Below are 17,614 nucleotides of genomic sequence, written 5' to 3' on the forward strand. Positions count from 1 at the left end.
CTACCACTCTGTAGTCACCTCTATCTCCCACAACTACCACTCTGTAGTCACCTCTATCTCCCACCACTACCACTCTGTAGTCACCTCTATCCCCCACCACTACCACTCTGTAGTCACCTCTATCCCCCACCACTACCACTCTGTAGTCACCTCTATCCCCCACCACTACCACTCTGTAGTCATCTCTATCCCCCACCACTACCACTCTGTAGTCTCCTCTATCTCCCACAACTACCACTCTGTAGTCACCTCTATCCCCCACCACTACCACTCTGTAGTCACCTCTATCCCCCACCACTACCACTCTGTAGTCACCTCTATCTCCCACCACTACCACTCTGTAGTCACCTCTATCTCCCACAACTACCACTCTGTAGTCACCTCTATCCCCCACCACTACCACTCTGTAGTCACCTCTATCCCCCACCACTACCACTCTGTAGTCACCTCTATCCCCCACCACTACCACTCTGTAGTCACCTCTATCCCCCACCACTACCACTCTGTAGTCACCTCTATCCCCCACCACTACCACTCTGTAGTCACCTCTATCCCCCACCACTACCACTCTGTAGTCACCTCTATCCCCCACCACTACCACTCTGTAGTCACCTCTATCTCCCACCACTACCACTCTGTAGTCACCTCTATCCCCCACCACTACCACTCTGTAGTCACCTCTATCCCCCACCACTACCACTCTGTAGTCACCTCTATCCCCCACCACTACCACTCTGTAGTCACCTCTATCCCCCACCACTACCACTCTGTAGTCACCTCTATCCCCCACCACTACCACTCTGTAGTCACCTCTATCCCCCACCACTACCACTCTGTAGTCACCTCTATCCCCCACCACTACCACTCTGTAGTCACCTCTATCCCCCACCACTACCACTCTGTAGTCACCTCTATCCCCACCACTACCACTCTGTAGTCACCTCTATCCCCCACCACTACCACTCTGTAGTCACCTCTATCCCCCACCACTACCACTCTGTAGTCACCTCTATCCCCCACCACTACCACTCTGTAGTCACCTCTATCCCCCACCACTACCACTCCCATCCCTCACCACTACCACTCTGTAGTCACCTCTATCCCCCACCACTACCACTCTGTAGTCACCTCTATCTCCCACCACTACCACTCTGTAGTCACCTCTATCTCCCACCACTACCACTCTGTAGTCACCTCTATCTCCCACCACTACCACTCTGTAGTCACCTCTATCCCCCACCACTACCACTCTGTAGTCACCTCTATCCCCCACCACTACCACTCTGTAGTCACCTCTATCCCCCACCACTACCACTCTGTAGTCACCTCTATCTCCCACCACTACCACTCTGTAGTCACCTCTATCCCCCACCACTACCACTCTGTAGTCACCTCTATCCCCCACCACTACCACTCTGTAGTCACCTCTATCCCCCACCACTACCACTCTGTAGTCACCTCTATCCCCCCACCACTACCACTATGTAGTCACCTCTATCTCCCACCACTACCACTCTGTAGTCACCTCTATCTCCCACCACTACCACTCTGTAGTCACCTCTATCCGCGACCACTACCACTCTGTAGTCACCTCTATCCCCCACCACTACCACTCTGTAGTCACCTCTATCCCCCACCACTACCACTCTGTAGTCACCTCTATCCCCCACCACTACCACTCTGTAGTCACCTCTATCCCCCACCACTACCACTCTGTAGTCACCTCTATCCCCCACCACTACCACTCTGTAGTCCACTCTATCCCCCACCATTACCACTCTGTAGTCACCTCTATCCCCCACCACTACCACTCTGTAGTCCACTCTATCCCCCACCCTTACCACTCTGTAGTCACCTCTATCCCCCACCACTACCACTCTGTAGTCACCTCTATCCCCCACCACTACCACTCTGTAGTCACCGCTATCTCTTGCTAAGTTCTTTTTTCATTGTGAAATCAAAAATAGTACTGTGGCTGTTGTTTCCTTAAAACTGGGGATGAAATGGAAGTGTCCAGTGGTGCCAACAGCATGGGCACATAAATCAAGTTACAATCCCCATGATCCTTCACTCCTAAAGGTCAGCATAGGTCACAGGGTCAGTTGACAAGGGTTTAGGCTGAGCTGAGCAAGGCCAGGGTGGTGTGTGTGTGTGTGTGTGTGTGTGTGGTGTGTGTGTGTGTGTGTGTGTGTGTGTGTGTGTGTGTGTGTGTGTATGAGCGAGCGAGCGAGCAAGAGCAGATTGACCATGTGCTTTATGGGGGCCACAGGGTGAGTGGGTTGGGTTATAGAAGCTATATATACCACGTATACTGCTGTAACAAACACACATACACACACAATGATTCATGGACATTCTCTAACTGTCAGGGTTAGGGTTAAGATGTACTGTCAGGGTTAGGGTTAAGATGTACTGTTAGGGTTAGGGTTAGGGTGTACTGTCAGGGTTAGGGGTTAGGGTTAGGGGTGTACTGTCAGGGTTAGGGTTAGGGTTAGGATGTACTGCCAGGGTTAGGGTTAGGGTTAGGGTGTACTGTCAGGGTTAGGGTTAAGGTTAGGGTGTACTGTCAGGGTTAGGATTAGGATGTACTGTTAGCGTTAGGGTTAGGATGTACTGTCAGGGTTAGGGTTAGGGTGTCTTCTCAGGGTTAGGGTTAGGGTGTACTGTCAGGGTTAGAGTTAGGGTTAGGATGTACTGTCAGGGTTAGGGTTAGGATGTACTGTCAGGGTTAGGGTTAGGGTGTCTTCTCAGGGTTAGGGTTAGGGTGTACTGTCAGGGTTAGGGTTAGGGTGTACTGTCAGGGTTAGGGTTAGGGTGTACTGTCAGGGTTAGGGTTAGGATGTACTGTCAGGGTTAGGGTTAGGATGTACTGTCAGGGTTAGGGTTAGGATGTACTGTCAGGGTTAAGGTTAGGATGTACTGTCAGGGTTAGGGTTAGGGTGTACTGTTAGGGTTGGGGTGTACTGTCAGGGTTAGGGTTAGGATGTACTGTCAGGGTTAGGGTTAGGATGTACTGTCAGGGTTAGGGTTAGGATGTACTGTCAGGGTTAAGGTTAGGATGTACTGTCAGGGTTAGGGTTAGGGTGTACTGTCAGGGTTAGGGTTAGGATGTACTGTCAGGGTTAGGGTTAGGATGTACTTTCAGGGTTAGGGTTAGGGTGTCTTCTCAGGGTTAGGATTAGGGTGTACTGTCAGGGTTAGGGTTAGGGTGTACTGTCAGGGTTAGGGTTAGGGTGTACTGTCAGGGTTAGGGTTAGGATGTACTGTCAGGGTTAGGGTTAGGATGTACTGTCAGGGTTAAGGTTAGGATGTACTGTCAGGGTTAGGGTTAGGGTGTACTGTTAGGGTTGGGGTGTACTGTCAGGGTTAGGGTTAGGATGTACTGTCAGGGTTAGGGTTAGGATGTACTGTCAGGGTTAGGGTTAGGATCCCCCACCACTACCACTCTGTAGTCACCTCTATCTCCCACCACTACCACTCTGTAGTCACCTCTATCCCCCACCACTACCACTCTGTAGTCACCTCTATCCCCCACCACTACCACTCTGTAGTCACCTCTATCCCCCACCACTACCACTCTGTAGTCACCTCTATCCCTCACCACTACCACTCTGTAGTCACCTCTATCCCCCACCACTACCACTCTGTAGTCACCTCTATCTCCCACCACTACCACTCTGTAGTCACCTCTATCTCCCACCGCTACCACTCTGTAGTCACCTCTATCTCCCACCACTACCACTCTGTAGTCACCTCTATCCCCCACCACTACCACTCTGTAGTCCACTCTATCCCCCACCATTACCACTCTGTAGTCACCTCTATCCCCCACCACTACCACTCTGTAGTCCATCTCTATCCCCCACCCTTACCACTCTGTAGTCACCTCTATCCCCCACCACTACCACTCTGTAGTCCACTCTATCCCCCACCACTACCACTCTGTAGTCACCTCTATCCCCCACCACTACCACTCTGTAGTCACCTCTATCTCTTGCTAAGTTCTTTTTTCATTGTGAAATCAAAAATAGTACTGTGGCTGTTGTTTCCTTAAAACTGGGGATGAAATGGAAGTGTCCAGTGGTGCCAACAGCATGGGCACATAAATCAAGTTACAATCCCCATGATCCTTCACTCCTAAAGGTCAGCATAGGTCACAGGGTCAGTTGACAAGGGTTTAGGCTGAGCTGAGCAAGGCCAGGGTGGTGTGTGTGTGTGTGTGTGTGTGTGTGTGTGTGTGTGTGTGTGTGTGTGTGTGTGCGTGTGTGTGTGTGTGTGTGTGTGTGTGTGTGTGTGTGTGTGTGTATGAGCGAGCGAGCGAGCAAGAGCAGATTGACCATGTGCTTTATGGGGGCCACAGGGTGAGTGGGTTGGGTTATAGAAGCTATATATACCACGTATACTGCTGTAACAAACACACATACACACACAATGATTCATGGACATTCTCTAACTGTCAGGGTTAGGGTTAAGATGTACTGTCAGGCTTAGGGTTAAGATGTACTGTCAGGGTTAGGGTTAAGATGTACTGTTAGGGTTAGGGTTAGGGTGTACTGTCAGGGTTAGGGTTAGGGTTAGGGTGTACTGTCAGGGTTAGGGTTAGGGTGTACTGTCAGGGTTAGGGTTAGGGTTAGGGTGTACTGTCAGGGTTAGGGTTAGGGTTAGGATGTACTGCCTGGGTTAGGGTTAGGGTTAGGGTGTACTGTCAGGGTTAGGGTTGAGGTTAGGGTGTACTGTCAGGGTTAGGATTAGGATGTACTGTTAGCGTTAGGGTTAGGATGTATTGTCAGGGTTAGGGTTAGGGTGTCTTCTCAGGGTTAGGGTTAGGGTGTACTGTCAGGGTTAGAGTTAGGGTTAGGATGTACTGTCAGGGTTAGGGTTAGGATGTACTGTCAGGGTTAGGGTTAGGATGTACTGTCAGGGTTAGGGTTAGGGTGTCTTCTCAGGGTTAGGGTTAGGGTGTACTGTCAGGGTTAGGGTTAGGGTGTACTGTCAGGGTTAGGGTTAGGGTGTACTGTCAGGGTTAGGGTTAGGATGTACTGTCAGGGTTAGGGTTAGGATGTACTGTCAGGGTTAGGGTTAGGATGTACTGTCAGGGTTAAGGTTAGGATGTACTGTCAGGGTTAGGGTTAGGGTGTACTGTTAGGGTTAGGGTGTACTGTCAGGGTTAGGGTTAGGATGTACTGTCAGGGTTAGGGTTAGGATGTACTGTCAGGGTTAGGGTTAGGATGTACTGTCAGGGTTAAGGTTAGGATGTACTGTCAGGGTTAGGGTTAGGGTGTACTGTCAGGGTTAGGGTTAGGATGTACTGTCAGGGTTAGGGTTAGGATGTACTGTCAGGGTTAGGGTTAGGGTGTCTTCTCAGGGTTAGGATTAGGGTGTACTGTCAGGGTTAGGGTTAGGGTGTACTGTCAGGGTTAGGGTTAGGGTGTACTGTCAGGGTTAGGGTTAGGATGTACTGTCAGGGTTAAGGTTAGGATGTACTGTCAGGGTTAGGGTTAGGGTGTACTGTTAGGGTTGGGGTGTACTGTCAGGGTTAGGGTTAGGATGTACTGTCAGGGTTAGGGTTAGGATGTACTGTCAGGGTTAGGGTTAGGATGTACTGTCAGGGTTAAGGTTAGGATGTACTGTCAGGGTTAGGGTTAGGGTGTACTGTCAGGGTTAGGGTTAGGATGTACTGTCAGGGTTAGGGTTAGGATGTACTGTCAGGGTTAGGGTTAGGGTGTCTTCTCAGGGTTAGGATTAGGGTGTACTGTCAGGGTTAGGGTTAGGGTGTACTGTCAGGGTTAGGGTTAAGATGTACTGTCAGGGTTAGGGTTAAAATGTACTGTCAGGGTTAGGGTTAGGATGTACTGTTAGGGTTAGGGTTAGGGTGTAGTGTCAGGGTTAGGGTGTACTGTCAGGGTTAGGGTTAGGGTGTACTGTCAGGGTTAGGATGTACTGTCAGGGTTAGGGTTAGGGTTAGGGTGTACTGTCAGGGTTAGGATGTACTGTCAGGGTTAGGGTTAGGGTTAAGATGTACTGTCAAGGGTTAGGGTTAAGATGTACTGTTAGGGTTAGGGTTAAGATGTACTGTTAGGGTTAGGGTGTACTTTCAGGGTTAGGATGTACTGTCAGGGTTAGGGTTAGGGTTAAGATGTACTGTTAGGGTTAGGGTTAGGATGTACTGTCAGGGTTAGGGTTAAGATGTACTGTTAGGGTTAGGGTTAGGGTGTACTGTCAGGGTTAGGGTTAGGGTGTACTGTCAGGGTTAGGGTTAGGATGTACTGTCAGGGTTAGGGTTAGGGTGTACTGTCAAGGATAGGGTTAAGATGTACTGTCAGGGTTAGGGTTAAGATGTACTGTCAGGGTTAGGGTTAGGGTTAGGATGTACTGTCAGGGTTAGGGTTAGGATGTACTGTCAGGGTTAGGGTTAGGATGTACTGTCAGGGTTAGGATGTACTATCAGGGTTAGGGTTAGGGTGTACTGTCAGGGATAGGGTTAAGATGTACTGTCAGGGTTAGGGTTATGGTTAGGATGTACTGTCAGGTTTAGGGTTAGGATCTACTGTCAGGGTTAGGGTTAGGATGTACTGTCAGGGTTAGGGTTAGGATGTGCTGTCAGGGTTTGGGTTAGGGTTAGGATGTATTGTCAGGGTTAGGGTTAGGATGTACTGTCAGGGTTAAGGTTAGGATGTGCTGTCAGGGTTAGGGTTAGGGTTAGGATGTACTGTCAGGGATAGGGTTAAGATGTACTGTCAGGGTTAGGGTTAAGATGTACTGTCAGGGTTAGGGTTAGGGTTAGGATGTACTGTCAGGGTTAGGGTTAGGATGTACTGTCAGGGTTAGGGTTAGGATGTACTGTCAGGTTTAGGATGTACTATCAGGGTTAGGGTTAGGGTGTACTGTCAGGGATAGGTTTAAGATGTACTGTCAGGGTTAGGGTTAGGGTGTACTGTCAGGGTTAGGGTTAGGATGTACTGTCAGGGTTAGGGTTAGGATGTGCTGTCAGGGTTAGGGTTAGGGTTAGGATGTACTGTCAGGGTTAGGGTTAGGATGTACTGTCAGGCTTAGGGTTAGGATGTACTGTCAGGGTTAGGGTTAGGGTTAGGATGTACTGTCAGGGATAGGGTTAAGATGTACTGTCAGGTTTAGGGTTAGGGTTAGGATGTACTGTCAGGGTTAGGGTTAGGATGTACTGTCAGGGTTAGGGTTAGGATGTACTGTCAGGGTTAGGGTTAGGATGTACTGTCAGGGTTAGGGTTAGGGTGTACTGTCAGGGTTAGGGTTAGGGTGTCTTCTCAGGGTTAGGGTTAGGGTGTACGGTTAGGGTTAGGGTGTACTGTCAGGGTTAGGGTTAGGGTGTACTGTCAGGGTTAGGGTTAGGGTGTACTGTTAGGGTTAGGGTGTACTGTCAGGGTTAGGGTTAGGATGTACTGTCAGGGTTAGGGTTAGGATGTACTGTCAGGGTTAGGGTTAGGATGTACTGTCAGGGTTAAGGTTAGGATGTACTGTCAGGGTTAGGGTTAGGGTGTACTGTTAGGGTTAGGGTGTACTGTCAGGGTTAGGGTTAGGATGTACTGTCAGGGTTAGGGTTAGGATGTACTGTCAGGGTTTGGGTTAGGATGTACTGTCAGGGTTAAGGTTAGGATGTACTGTCAGGGTTAGGGTTAGGGTGTACTGTCAGGGTTAGGGTTAGGATGTACTGTCAGGGTTAGGGTTAGGATGTACTGTCAGGGTTAGGGTTAGGGTGTCTTCTCAGGGTTAGGGTTAGGGTGTACTGTCAGGGTTAGGGTTAGGGTGTACTGTCAGGGTTAGGGTTAAGATATACTGTCAGGGTTAGGGTTAGGATGTACTGTCAGGGTTAGGGTTAGGATGTACTGTTAGGGTTAGGGTTAGGGTGTACTGTCAGGGTTAGGGTGTACTGTCAGGGTTAGGGTTAGGGTGTACTGTCAGGGTTAGGATGTACTGTCAGGGTTAGGGTTAGGGTGTACTGTCAGGGTTAGGATGTACTGTCAGGGTTAGGGTTAGGGTTAAGATGTACTGTCAAGGGTTAGGCTTAAGATGTACTGTTAGGGTTAGGGTTAAGATGTACTGTTAGGGTTAGGGTGTACTTTCAGGGTTAGCATGTACTGTCAGCGTTAGGGTTAGGGTTAAGATGTACTGTTAGGGTTAGGGTTAGGATGTACTGTCAGGGTTAGGGTTAAGATGTACTGTTAGGGTTAGGGTTAGGGTGTACTGTCAGGGTTAGGGTTAGGGTGTACTGTCAGGGTTAGGGTTAGGATGTACTGTCAGGGTTAGGGTTAGGGTGTACTGTCAAGGATAGGGTTAAGATGTACTGTCAGGGTTAGGGTTAAGATGTACTGTCAGGGTTAGGGTTAGGGTTAGGATGTACTGTCAGGGTTAGGGTTAGGATGTACTGTCAGGGTTAGGGTTAGGATGTACTGTCAGGGTTAGGATGTACTATCACGGTTAGGGTTAGGGTGTACTGTCAGGGATAGGGTTAAGATGTACTGTCAGGGTTAGGGTTAGGGTTAGGGTGTACTGTCAGGTTTAGGGTTAGGATGTACTGTCAGGGTTAGGGTTAGGATGTACTGTCAGGGTTAGGGTTAGGATGTGCTGTCAGGGTTAGGGTTAGGGTTAGGATGTACTGTCAGGGTTAGGGTTAGGATGTACTGTCAGGGTTAGGGTTAGGATGTACTGTCAGTGTTAGGGTTAGGGTTAGGATGTACTGTCAGGGATAGGGTTAAGATGTACTGTCAGGGTTAGGGTTAAGATGTACTGTCAGGGTTAGGGTTAGGGTTAGGATGTACTGTCAGGGTTAGGGTTAGGATGTACTGTCAGGGTTAGGGTTAGGATGTACTGTCAGGGTTAGGATGTACTATCAGGGTTAGGGTTAGGGTGTACTGTCAGGGATAGGGTTAAGATGTACTGTCAGGGTTAGGGTTAGGGTGTACTGTCAGGGTTAGGGTTAGGATGTACTGTCAGGGTTAGGGTTAGGATGTACTGTCAGGGTTAGGGTTAGGATGTGCTGTCAGGGTTGGGGTTAGGGTTAGGGTGTAGTGTCAGGGTTAGGGTTAGGATTTACTGTCAGGGTTAGAGTTAGGGTTAGGATGTACTGTCTGGGTTAGGGTTAGGGTTAGGTTGTACTGTCAGGGTTAGGGTTAGGGTTAGGATGTACTGTCAGGGTTAGGGTTAGGGTGTACTGTCAGGGTTAGGGTTAGGATGTACTGTCAGGGTTAGAGTTAGGGTTAGGATGTACTGTCAGGGTTAGGGTTAGGATGTACTGTCAGGGTTAGGGTTAGGGTGTACTGTCAGGGTTAGGGTTAGGATGTACTGTCAGGGTTAGGGTTAGGGTGTACTGTCAGGGTTAGGGTTAGGATGTACTGTCAGGGTTAGGGTTAGGATGTACTGTCAGGGTTAGGGTTAGGATGTACTGTTAAGAATAATAGCACGTTACTATCCATTGACAAGGTGGCATTTTTCTGATTCTTTGCCAACTGTGTTCAAAAGTCAGGACTCCCAACTCGTGAGTTGATCTCAGCATTAGACTCCCAACTCGTGAGTTGATCCCAGCATTAGACTCCCAACTCGTGAGTTGATCTCAGCATTAGATGGAACATCTCTTTCAGACAGGAGGGAAATACATAAACATGTTCCCAACACGCTGTGAATCCCTCTCATAAAGGCTTCAGTGTTTCTGTGTGACGGTGTGAATCCCTCTCATAAAGGCTTCAGTGTTTCTGTGTGACGGTGTGAATCCCTCTCATAAAGGCTTCAGTGTTTCTGTGTGACGGTGTGAATCCCTCTCATAAAGGCTTCAGTGTTTCTGTGTGACGGTGTGAATCCCTCTCATAAAGGCTTCAGTGTTTCTGTGTGACGGTGTGAATCCCTCTCATAAAGGCTTCAGTGTTTCTGTGTGACGGTGTGAATCCCTCTCATAAAGGCTTAAGTGTTTCTGTGTGACGGTGTGAATCCCTCTCATAAAGGCTTCAGTGTTTCTGTGTAACAGTGTGAATCCCTCTCATAAAGGCTTCAGTGTTTTTGCCTGTGTGACGCTGTGAATCCCTCTCTTAAAGGCTTCAGTGTTTTTGCCTGTGTGACGCTGTGAATCCCTCTCATAAAGGCTTCAGTGTTTCTGTGTGACGCTGTGTGTATACAGGTCTAGGATCTTAATTTGACCAATATTTTTTCAAAGCAAAATAACACTGTAGAAACAGGATTTTAACGTGTTATCCATAATATTGCTTGATCGTTGGTTAGGCTATTAGCAGGCTAAAAGTAGACTACATGAAAAGTGCAATACTGTTAATATGACCGTGTGTTAGCGTGATATTTAGTGAATTTATGTATATGTCTGTAAATCACGAAGCTCATCTGCATTTTCTGCGGTGGTGGAAAATTCTCGGCAACAAAAGAGTGATCAAATTAAGATAGGTACATTTAAAAGTGCCACAAATTTGTACAGCCGTAATGTTTTGTTAAAGTCAGAATGTTTTGTTATGTAATGTTTTGTTAAAGTTCTTGCTTGTCAAGGTACGATTTTACCATGACACTCCCATGCTCTTCCTAGGCTTGACGTTGTTATGAGAAAAACTGTTCCTCACTCTCCAACTGTCATGGCTAGCTGATATAATCTGAGGAGAGGCTGTCATGGCTAGCTGATATAATCTGAGGAGAGGCTGTCATGGCTAGCTGATATAATCTGAGGAGCGGCTGTCATGGCTAGCTGATATAATCTGAGGAGAGGCTGTCATGGCTAGCTGATATAATCTGAGGAGAGGCTGTCATGGCTAGCTGATATAATCTGAGGAGAGGCTGTAATGGCTAGCTGATATAATCTGAGGAAAGGCTGTCATGGCTAGCTGATATAATCTGAGGAGGGTCTGTCATGGCTAGCTGATATAATCTGAGGAGAAGCTGTCATGGCTAGCTGATATAATCTGAGGAGAGACTGTCATGGCTAGCTGATATAATCTGAGGAGAGGCTGTCATGGCTAGTTGATATAATCTGAGGAGAGGCTGTCATGGCTACCTGATATAATCTGAGGAGAGACTGTCATGGCTAGCTGATATAATCTGAGGAGAGGCTGTCATGGCTAGTTGATATAATCTGAGGAGAGGCTGTCATGGCTAGTTGATATAATCTGAGGAGAGGCTGTCATGGCTAGCTGATATAATCTGAGGAGAGGCTGTCATGGCTAGTTGATATAATCTGAGGAGAGGCTGTCATGGCTAGTTGATATAATCTGAGGAGAGGCTGTCATGGCTAGCTGATATAATCTGAGGAGAGACTGTCATGGCTAGTTGATATAATCTGAGGAGAGGCTGGTTTTGACAGTGTATTTTTTTGTAGCTGAATATCAAATTTTTAACTGTAGATTGTTGCTATTTTTCTTTGTGATGATCGAAACCTGTCTATTTTTGGATCTTTCTTCGAAATATTCTAACCATGTTTCTCTCTTTCTCTCCTTCTCCCTCTCTCCTTCCCTCCCCTCTCCCCCTCTCTCTCCTTGTGTCCTACAGGTTCATCAATGCCAGAAGGAGAATAGTTCAGCCCATGATCGACCAGTCTAACCGTGCAGGCAAGTCTCCCATAGTTACTGTATTCAAGTCTCGCAGGCGAAAGGCCTCCACAAGCCATGCACCTGGTCCCTGTCCCTTTCCTGGAGCTTCCTCGGCCGGTAAATACTGGACCTCCCCACTCCCCCTAAAACAAACAACCAAACCCATCGCGGTGTCAATAAGGAGTGACTGACCACATACTAAAACAAACCTTTAGACAGTCATCCTAAATAAACTTTCTTCAATTGAATTGAGTTGAATTGCAGCTCTGCACTAATACAGTAACTCTGACATGTTGCTTTTGGGTTATGAGTCCTAATTTATGCCAAGAACGATTTCATGATGTAAAACTATTAAAACATTATTAAATAATAATAACATGATTGGTTAATAATAATAATAATAATAATTGGGTTAATATTCATGAAGAATGGGTTGTTGTTGTCTGTTGTTGTTTTAAACAACCCTAGCTGTGTCCTCAACCAAGTTTGTCCAAATCGCCCCCCCCCCCCCTCCCCCCCCCCCAAATTGCCCCCCTCCCCCCAAATTGCCCCCCTCCCCCCAAATCGCCCCCCAAATTGCCCTCCTCCCCCCAGATCTCCCCCCCCACAGAATTGAAATACTAATAGGGCATAACATTTTTTTAAACCAAACCCCCAAACTCCAACCAAACCAAAACACAGAGGCATTGACAGATTTCACTTTTTTGGGAGGTGACTTTTGTTTGGGTTCCCAGCTCCAGCTACCCCCCTCTCGTTACCCCCACCCCCCAAACCTCCCCTTCTTGCGGCTGCTGTGAGTGAGTGTTGGGTCCCTGGTGCATGGCTTGGCTTGGACTGCTGTAAAGTTTATTACCTGTAATAGGGGTCAGAGGTCAGGGCGGCATTAGGGGCTCAGTAAAGTTCAAAGACATTCACTGGGTCTGAGCTCTTGTTTTTGCTTGACTGACCCCCAAACAGCCTGTATCAGAGGTAAGTGGATTTCTATGGGAGAGCAGGACAAGGGGAGAGGAAACGGGTCAGTCTCCAGTTACCTGTTTAGCTCGTCTACCATGTGCTGCCTGCTGCCTTTTCTAGCCCTATGTCTCTGATAAAGCATTGTGGTGAGCTCTGCTAAATATCACATTTATTTCAATATTTATATTTAAACACATTTATACACATATTTATATGAAGCTATTATTACAATATTTTCTAGTTATTTAAATATCTTATTTTTCTAGTTTCTTATTTTTCTTATTTCCTCAATGCTTTTCAGTGATCTTGTTGAAAAGATTCCTTCCAATATGTAGATCCGCTGACCTGAGAAATGTACATTAGTTCACTTTCTATTTTAGTTGAAGTAATACTATTTATAAATTGAGAATCAGCTTCACTAGAACAGAAGTGGGCTCATCTCTGGTGCTGTTATTTAGTGTATTCCTTATAGTGCTACACATCTGAGAGGCTGGTGGGTAAAGGGTGAAAGGCAAGGCAGTACCATCCCAGGCCCTAATGCACCCAACAGACCAACAGATGATTTCAGCTACAGCCACTGAGTCTTAATTAAAAGCACTAATTGACCAATGCCCCCTCCCCCTCCCCCCCGCCCTCCCCCCCGCCCCCCCACAGTAAGTCAAGGAGCCCCCTACACCCCAGATGGACAACCCATGGGGGGCTTCGTGATGGACGGGCAGCAGCACATGGGAATCAGACCACCTGGTAAGACCCTCCCTCGGCGTGTCTGTCTGTCTGTCTGTCGCTCTCTTTCGTCTTTCTTTCCTTTGTCTGTCTTTTCATTCTGTCTCTCTCCATCCTCTCTCCCTCTTTCTCTCTCTCTCTCCCTCCTCTGTATCATTCTGTCTCTCCGTCTCTCTCTCTCGCTCTCTCTCTTTCGCTCTCCCTCCTCTTCTCTCTCTCTCTCTCTCTCTCTCTCTCGTCTGTTCTATGTTTTCGTCTGGTCTGGTCTGCCATACATATGCCTGCCTTCCCACAAGTCCTTGGTGTAGAAATTCCCAGGGTGTCCTAAAAACACACACACACCACCTCTTACAGTAGCACAGGTGAAGTTCCTCACATAGCAACTCCTCTGCCTCTCCTTCCTTCTCAGTCTTTCTCTGTCTCACGCCATTGGGCCTAACCACAAGATTCTGCCCTTAAGCCTCTCTCTCTCTCTCTCTCGCTCTGTCTCTCTTTCTTTCTCTCTCTCTCTCTCTCTCTCTCTCTCTTTCTCTGTCTCTACCAATCTCTCTCTCTCTCTCTCTCTCTCTCTCTCTCTCTCCCCATCTCCATCTCTCTGCCCTTTTCCTCTGTACACCGTGCTGTTCTCTAGCCCTACCTCCTCTGCCTCTTTGGCTCTTTGGCCTCTTCCTGTCACCTGTAATGGAGCCAGACCAAAGGTCACCTTTGATTTGGGCTGTCCTATAGACAGGTTGGCTGGCTACATCAGCGCGCGTCGATGTGACCGGAAGGCGTGCGTTGCCATGGTTCTGAACGGTCAGATAGATAGCAACAATGACAAGAAGCTGCCATGTGGGGAATCGTAGGAGGCTGGTTTTAGCTCGTTCTGTCCTGTTCTTGATACCATGTCTTGTTGTGAGGTGTTTTTGACTGATGTCATGGCTATGCTAATATGGCTTAATAGTAGAGCCTGACTAAAGCTCTCCTTTCATTTGGTCAGTTGATGTGTTTCATAGAAACCCCTCCTTTTCTCTGTCCCATCCTGTACTGCTCAGACTGGGCTTTCCATCTCAACAACCTTGTTGTTCTTGTTCCCCTCTCCAATAGGAGCGATGAGTGGCATGGGGATGAACATGGGCATGGAAGGACAGTGGCACTACATGTAGTCTTTCACCTGTCAATCAATCGCTCATCATATGGGGAAGTAAGTACAAACACAGTCTTACCATTTAATTGTAGGTAGACATTGGTCGACTTGTTCTGAGGCAATTGTTTAGTTTTGCCAGATAATATCTGTCTCATAGTTGGCTCCATACTTCATCAGTATTGAGATTTCTTCTTCCTGGTTGCCTCTGTCCTTTCCTCCCTCCCTTCTTCCCTCCATCCCCCCTCCTTCCCCCTGTCTCTCCCTCCCCCCTCCCTCCCCCCTCTCTTTCTCCCTCCATCCTTCTCTCCCTCTCTCCCCCTGTCCCTCACTCCCCCTCCATCCTTACACTCCCTTGAGATTTCTTCTTCCTGTTTGCCTCTGTCCTTTCCTCCCTCCCCATCCCCCCTCACTCCCTCCTTTCCTCCATCCCCCCTCCTTCCCCCTGTCCCTCCTCCCCCATCGCTCCCCCCTATCTTTCTCCCTCCCCTATCCTTCCCCCCTCCATCCCTCTCTCCCCCTGTCCCTCCCTCCCTCCCTCCCTCCCTCCCTCCCTCCCTCCCTCCCTCCCCCTCCCTCCCTCCCTCCCTTTGTCTGGTGATAGGTCTCTTTGATCTGTGGCATGTCGGGGACTGTGTGTGTGTGTGTGTGTGTGTGTGTGTGTGTGTGTGTGTGTGTGTGTGTGTGTGTGTGTGTGTGTGTGTGTGTGTGTGTGTGTGTGTGTGTGTGTGTGTGTGTGTGTGTGAGTGTGTGTGTGTGTGTGTCGTCCCCACTCCCACACAACACAGCCATCAATCACATCACTAACCAGCACACACTGTCATATCTGCAGAGGAAAATAAAGGGAAGGTGAATGAATGGGGGGAGAGAGAGAGAGAGAGAGGAGAGAGAGAGAGAGAGAGAGAGAAAACATGTCTCATGTTTCATGTCCATGTGATGTGTAGGAGGGAATGGGAACAAACTCTGGCTAATTTCATGCACACAAAGTAAAGGAGGTAGAGAGCAAGGGGCAGGGGAGAGATGAGGTTGGGATGCTGGTTGAGGGGGAGATGAGATGAGGTTGGGGTGCTGGTTGGGGGAGATGAGATGAGGTTGGGGTGCTGGTTGGGGGAGATGAGATGAGGTTGGGATGCTGGTTGAGGGGGAGATGAGATGAGGTTGGGGTGCTGGTTGAGGGGGAGATGAGATGAGGTTGGGATGCTGGTTGAGGGGGAGATGAGATGAGGTTGGGATGCTGGTTGAGGGGGAGATGAGATGAGGTTGGGATGCTGGTTGAGGGGGAGATGAGATGAGGTTGGGATGCTGGTTGAGGGGGAGATGAGATGAGGTTGGGATGCTGGTTGAGGGGGAGATGAGATGAGGTTGGGATGCTGGTTGAGGGGGAGATGAGATGAGGTTGGGATGCTGGTTGAGGGGGAGATGAGATGAGGTTGGGATGCTGGTTGAGGGGGAGATGAGATGAGGTTGGGATGCTGGTTGAGGGGGAGATGAGATGAGGTTGGGGTGCTGGTTGAGGGGGAGATGAGATGAGGTTGGGATGCTGGTTGAGGGGGAGATGAGATGAGGTTGGGATGCTGGTTGAGGGGGAGATGAGATGAGGTTGGGATGCTGGTTGAGGGGGAGATGAAATGAGGTTGGGATGCTGGTTGAGGGGGAGATGAGATGAGGTTGGGATGCTGGTTGAGGGGGAGATGAGATGAGGTTGGGATGCTGGTTGAGGGGGAGATGAGATGAGGTTGGGATGCTGGTTGAGGGGGAGATGAGATGAGGTTGGGATGCTGGTTGAGGGGGAGATGAGATGAGGTTGGGATGCTGGTTGAGGGGGAGATGAAATGAGGTTGGGGTGCTGGTTGAGGGGGAGATGAGAGGAGGTTGGGATGCTGGTTGAGGGGGAGATGAGATGAGGTTGGGATGCTGGTTGAGGGGGAGATGAGGTTGGGGTTGGGATGCTGGTTGAGGGGGAGATGAGATGAGGTTGGGGTGCTGGTTGGGGGAGATGAGATGAGGTTGGGGTGCTGGTTGGGGGAGATGAGATGAGGTTGGGATGCTGGTTGAGGGGGAGATGAGATGAGGTTGGGGTGCTGGTTGAGGGGGAGATGAGATGAGGTTGGGATGCTGGTTGAGGGGGAGATGAGATGAGGTTGGGGTGCTGGTTGGGGGAGATGAGATGAGGTTGGGGTGCTGGTTGGGGGAGATGAGATGAGGTTGGGGTGCTGGTTGAGGGAGCGATGAGATGAGGTTGGGATGCTGGTTGAGGGGGAGATGAGGTTGGGGTGCTGGTTGGGGGAGATGAGATGAGGTTGGGGTGCTGGTTGAGGGGGAGATGAGGTTGGGGTGCTGGTTGGGGGAGATGAGATGAGGTTGGGGTGCTGGTTGGGGGAGAGATGAGATGAGGTTGGGATGCTGGTTGGGGGAGATGAGAAGAGGTTGGAGTGCTGGTTGGGGGAGATGAGATGAGGTTGGGATGCTGGTTGAGGGGGAGATGAAATGAGGTTGGGGTGCTGGTTGAGGGGGAGATGAGATGAGGTTGGGATGCTGGTTGAGGGGGAGATGAGATGAGGTTGGGATGCTGGTTGAGGGGGAGATGAGGTTGGGGTTGGGATGCTGGTTGAGGGGGAGATGAGATGAGGTTGGGGTGCTGGTTGGGGGAGATGAGATGAGGTTGGGGTGCTGGTTGGGGGAGATGAGATGAGGTTGGGATGCTGGTTGAGGGGGAGATGAGATGAGGTTGGGGTGCTGGTTGAGGGGGAGATGAGATGAGGTTGGGATGCTGGTTGAGGGGGAGATGAGATGAGGTTGGGGTGCTGGTTGGGGGAGATGAGATGAGGTTGGGGTGCTGGTTGGGGGAGATGAGATGAGGTTGGGGTGCTGGTTGAGGGAGCGATGAGATGAGGTTGGGATGCTGGTTGAGGGGGAGATGAGGTTGGGGTGCTGGTTGGGGGAGATGAGATGAGGTTGGGGTGCTGGTTGAGGGGGAGATGAGGTTGGGGTGCTGGTTGGGGGAGATGAGATGAGGTTGGGGTGCTGGTTGGGGGGAGATGAGATGAGGTTGGGATGCTGGTTGGGGGAGATGAGAAGAGGTTGGAGTGCTGGTTGGGGGAGATGAGATGAGGTTGGGGTGCTGGTTGAGGGGGAGATGAGATGAGGTTGGGGTGCTGGTTGGGGGAGATGAGTGTAGGTTGGGATGCTGGTTGAGGGGGACATGAGGTTGGGATGCTGGTTGAGGGGGACATGAAATGAGGTTGGGGTGCTGGTTGAGGGGGAGATG

The 17,614-nt window shown here is 49.4% G+C and overlaps 1 protein-coding gene across 4 annotated transcripts in view; it reads left to right on the forward strand.

Annotated features, from left to right (window-relative positions):
* The window catches only part of LOC145850174 (homeobox protein Meis1), a 187,139-nt gene that overhangs the window by 145,076 nt on the left and 24,449 nt on the right, over positions 1–17,614 (forward strand). For 3 of the 4 annotated variants that reach the window (XM_082978754.1, XM_082978753.1, XM_082978755.1), the window contains exon 10: positions 11,506–11,752. In XM_082978754.1, coding sequence (XP_082834880.1) covers positions 11,506–11,737 — 232 coding nt within the window. In that variant the 3' untranslated portion in view covers positions 11,738–11,752. Of the gene's footprint in view, positions 1–11,505; positions 11,753–13,154; positions 13,245–14,309; positions 14,407–17,614 lie in introns of those variants that run through there. The other variant, XM_082978756.1, reaches the window with a different exon arrangement.

Source organism: Salmo salar, chromosome 01 (genome assembly GCF_965601325.2).
Source record: "Salmo salar chromosome 01, fSalSal1, whole genome shotgun sequence".
Classification (NCBI taxonomy): Eukaryota; Metazoa; Chordata; class Actinopteri; order Salmoniformes; family Salmonidae; genus Salmo; species Salmo salar.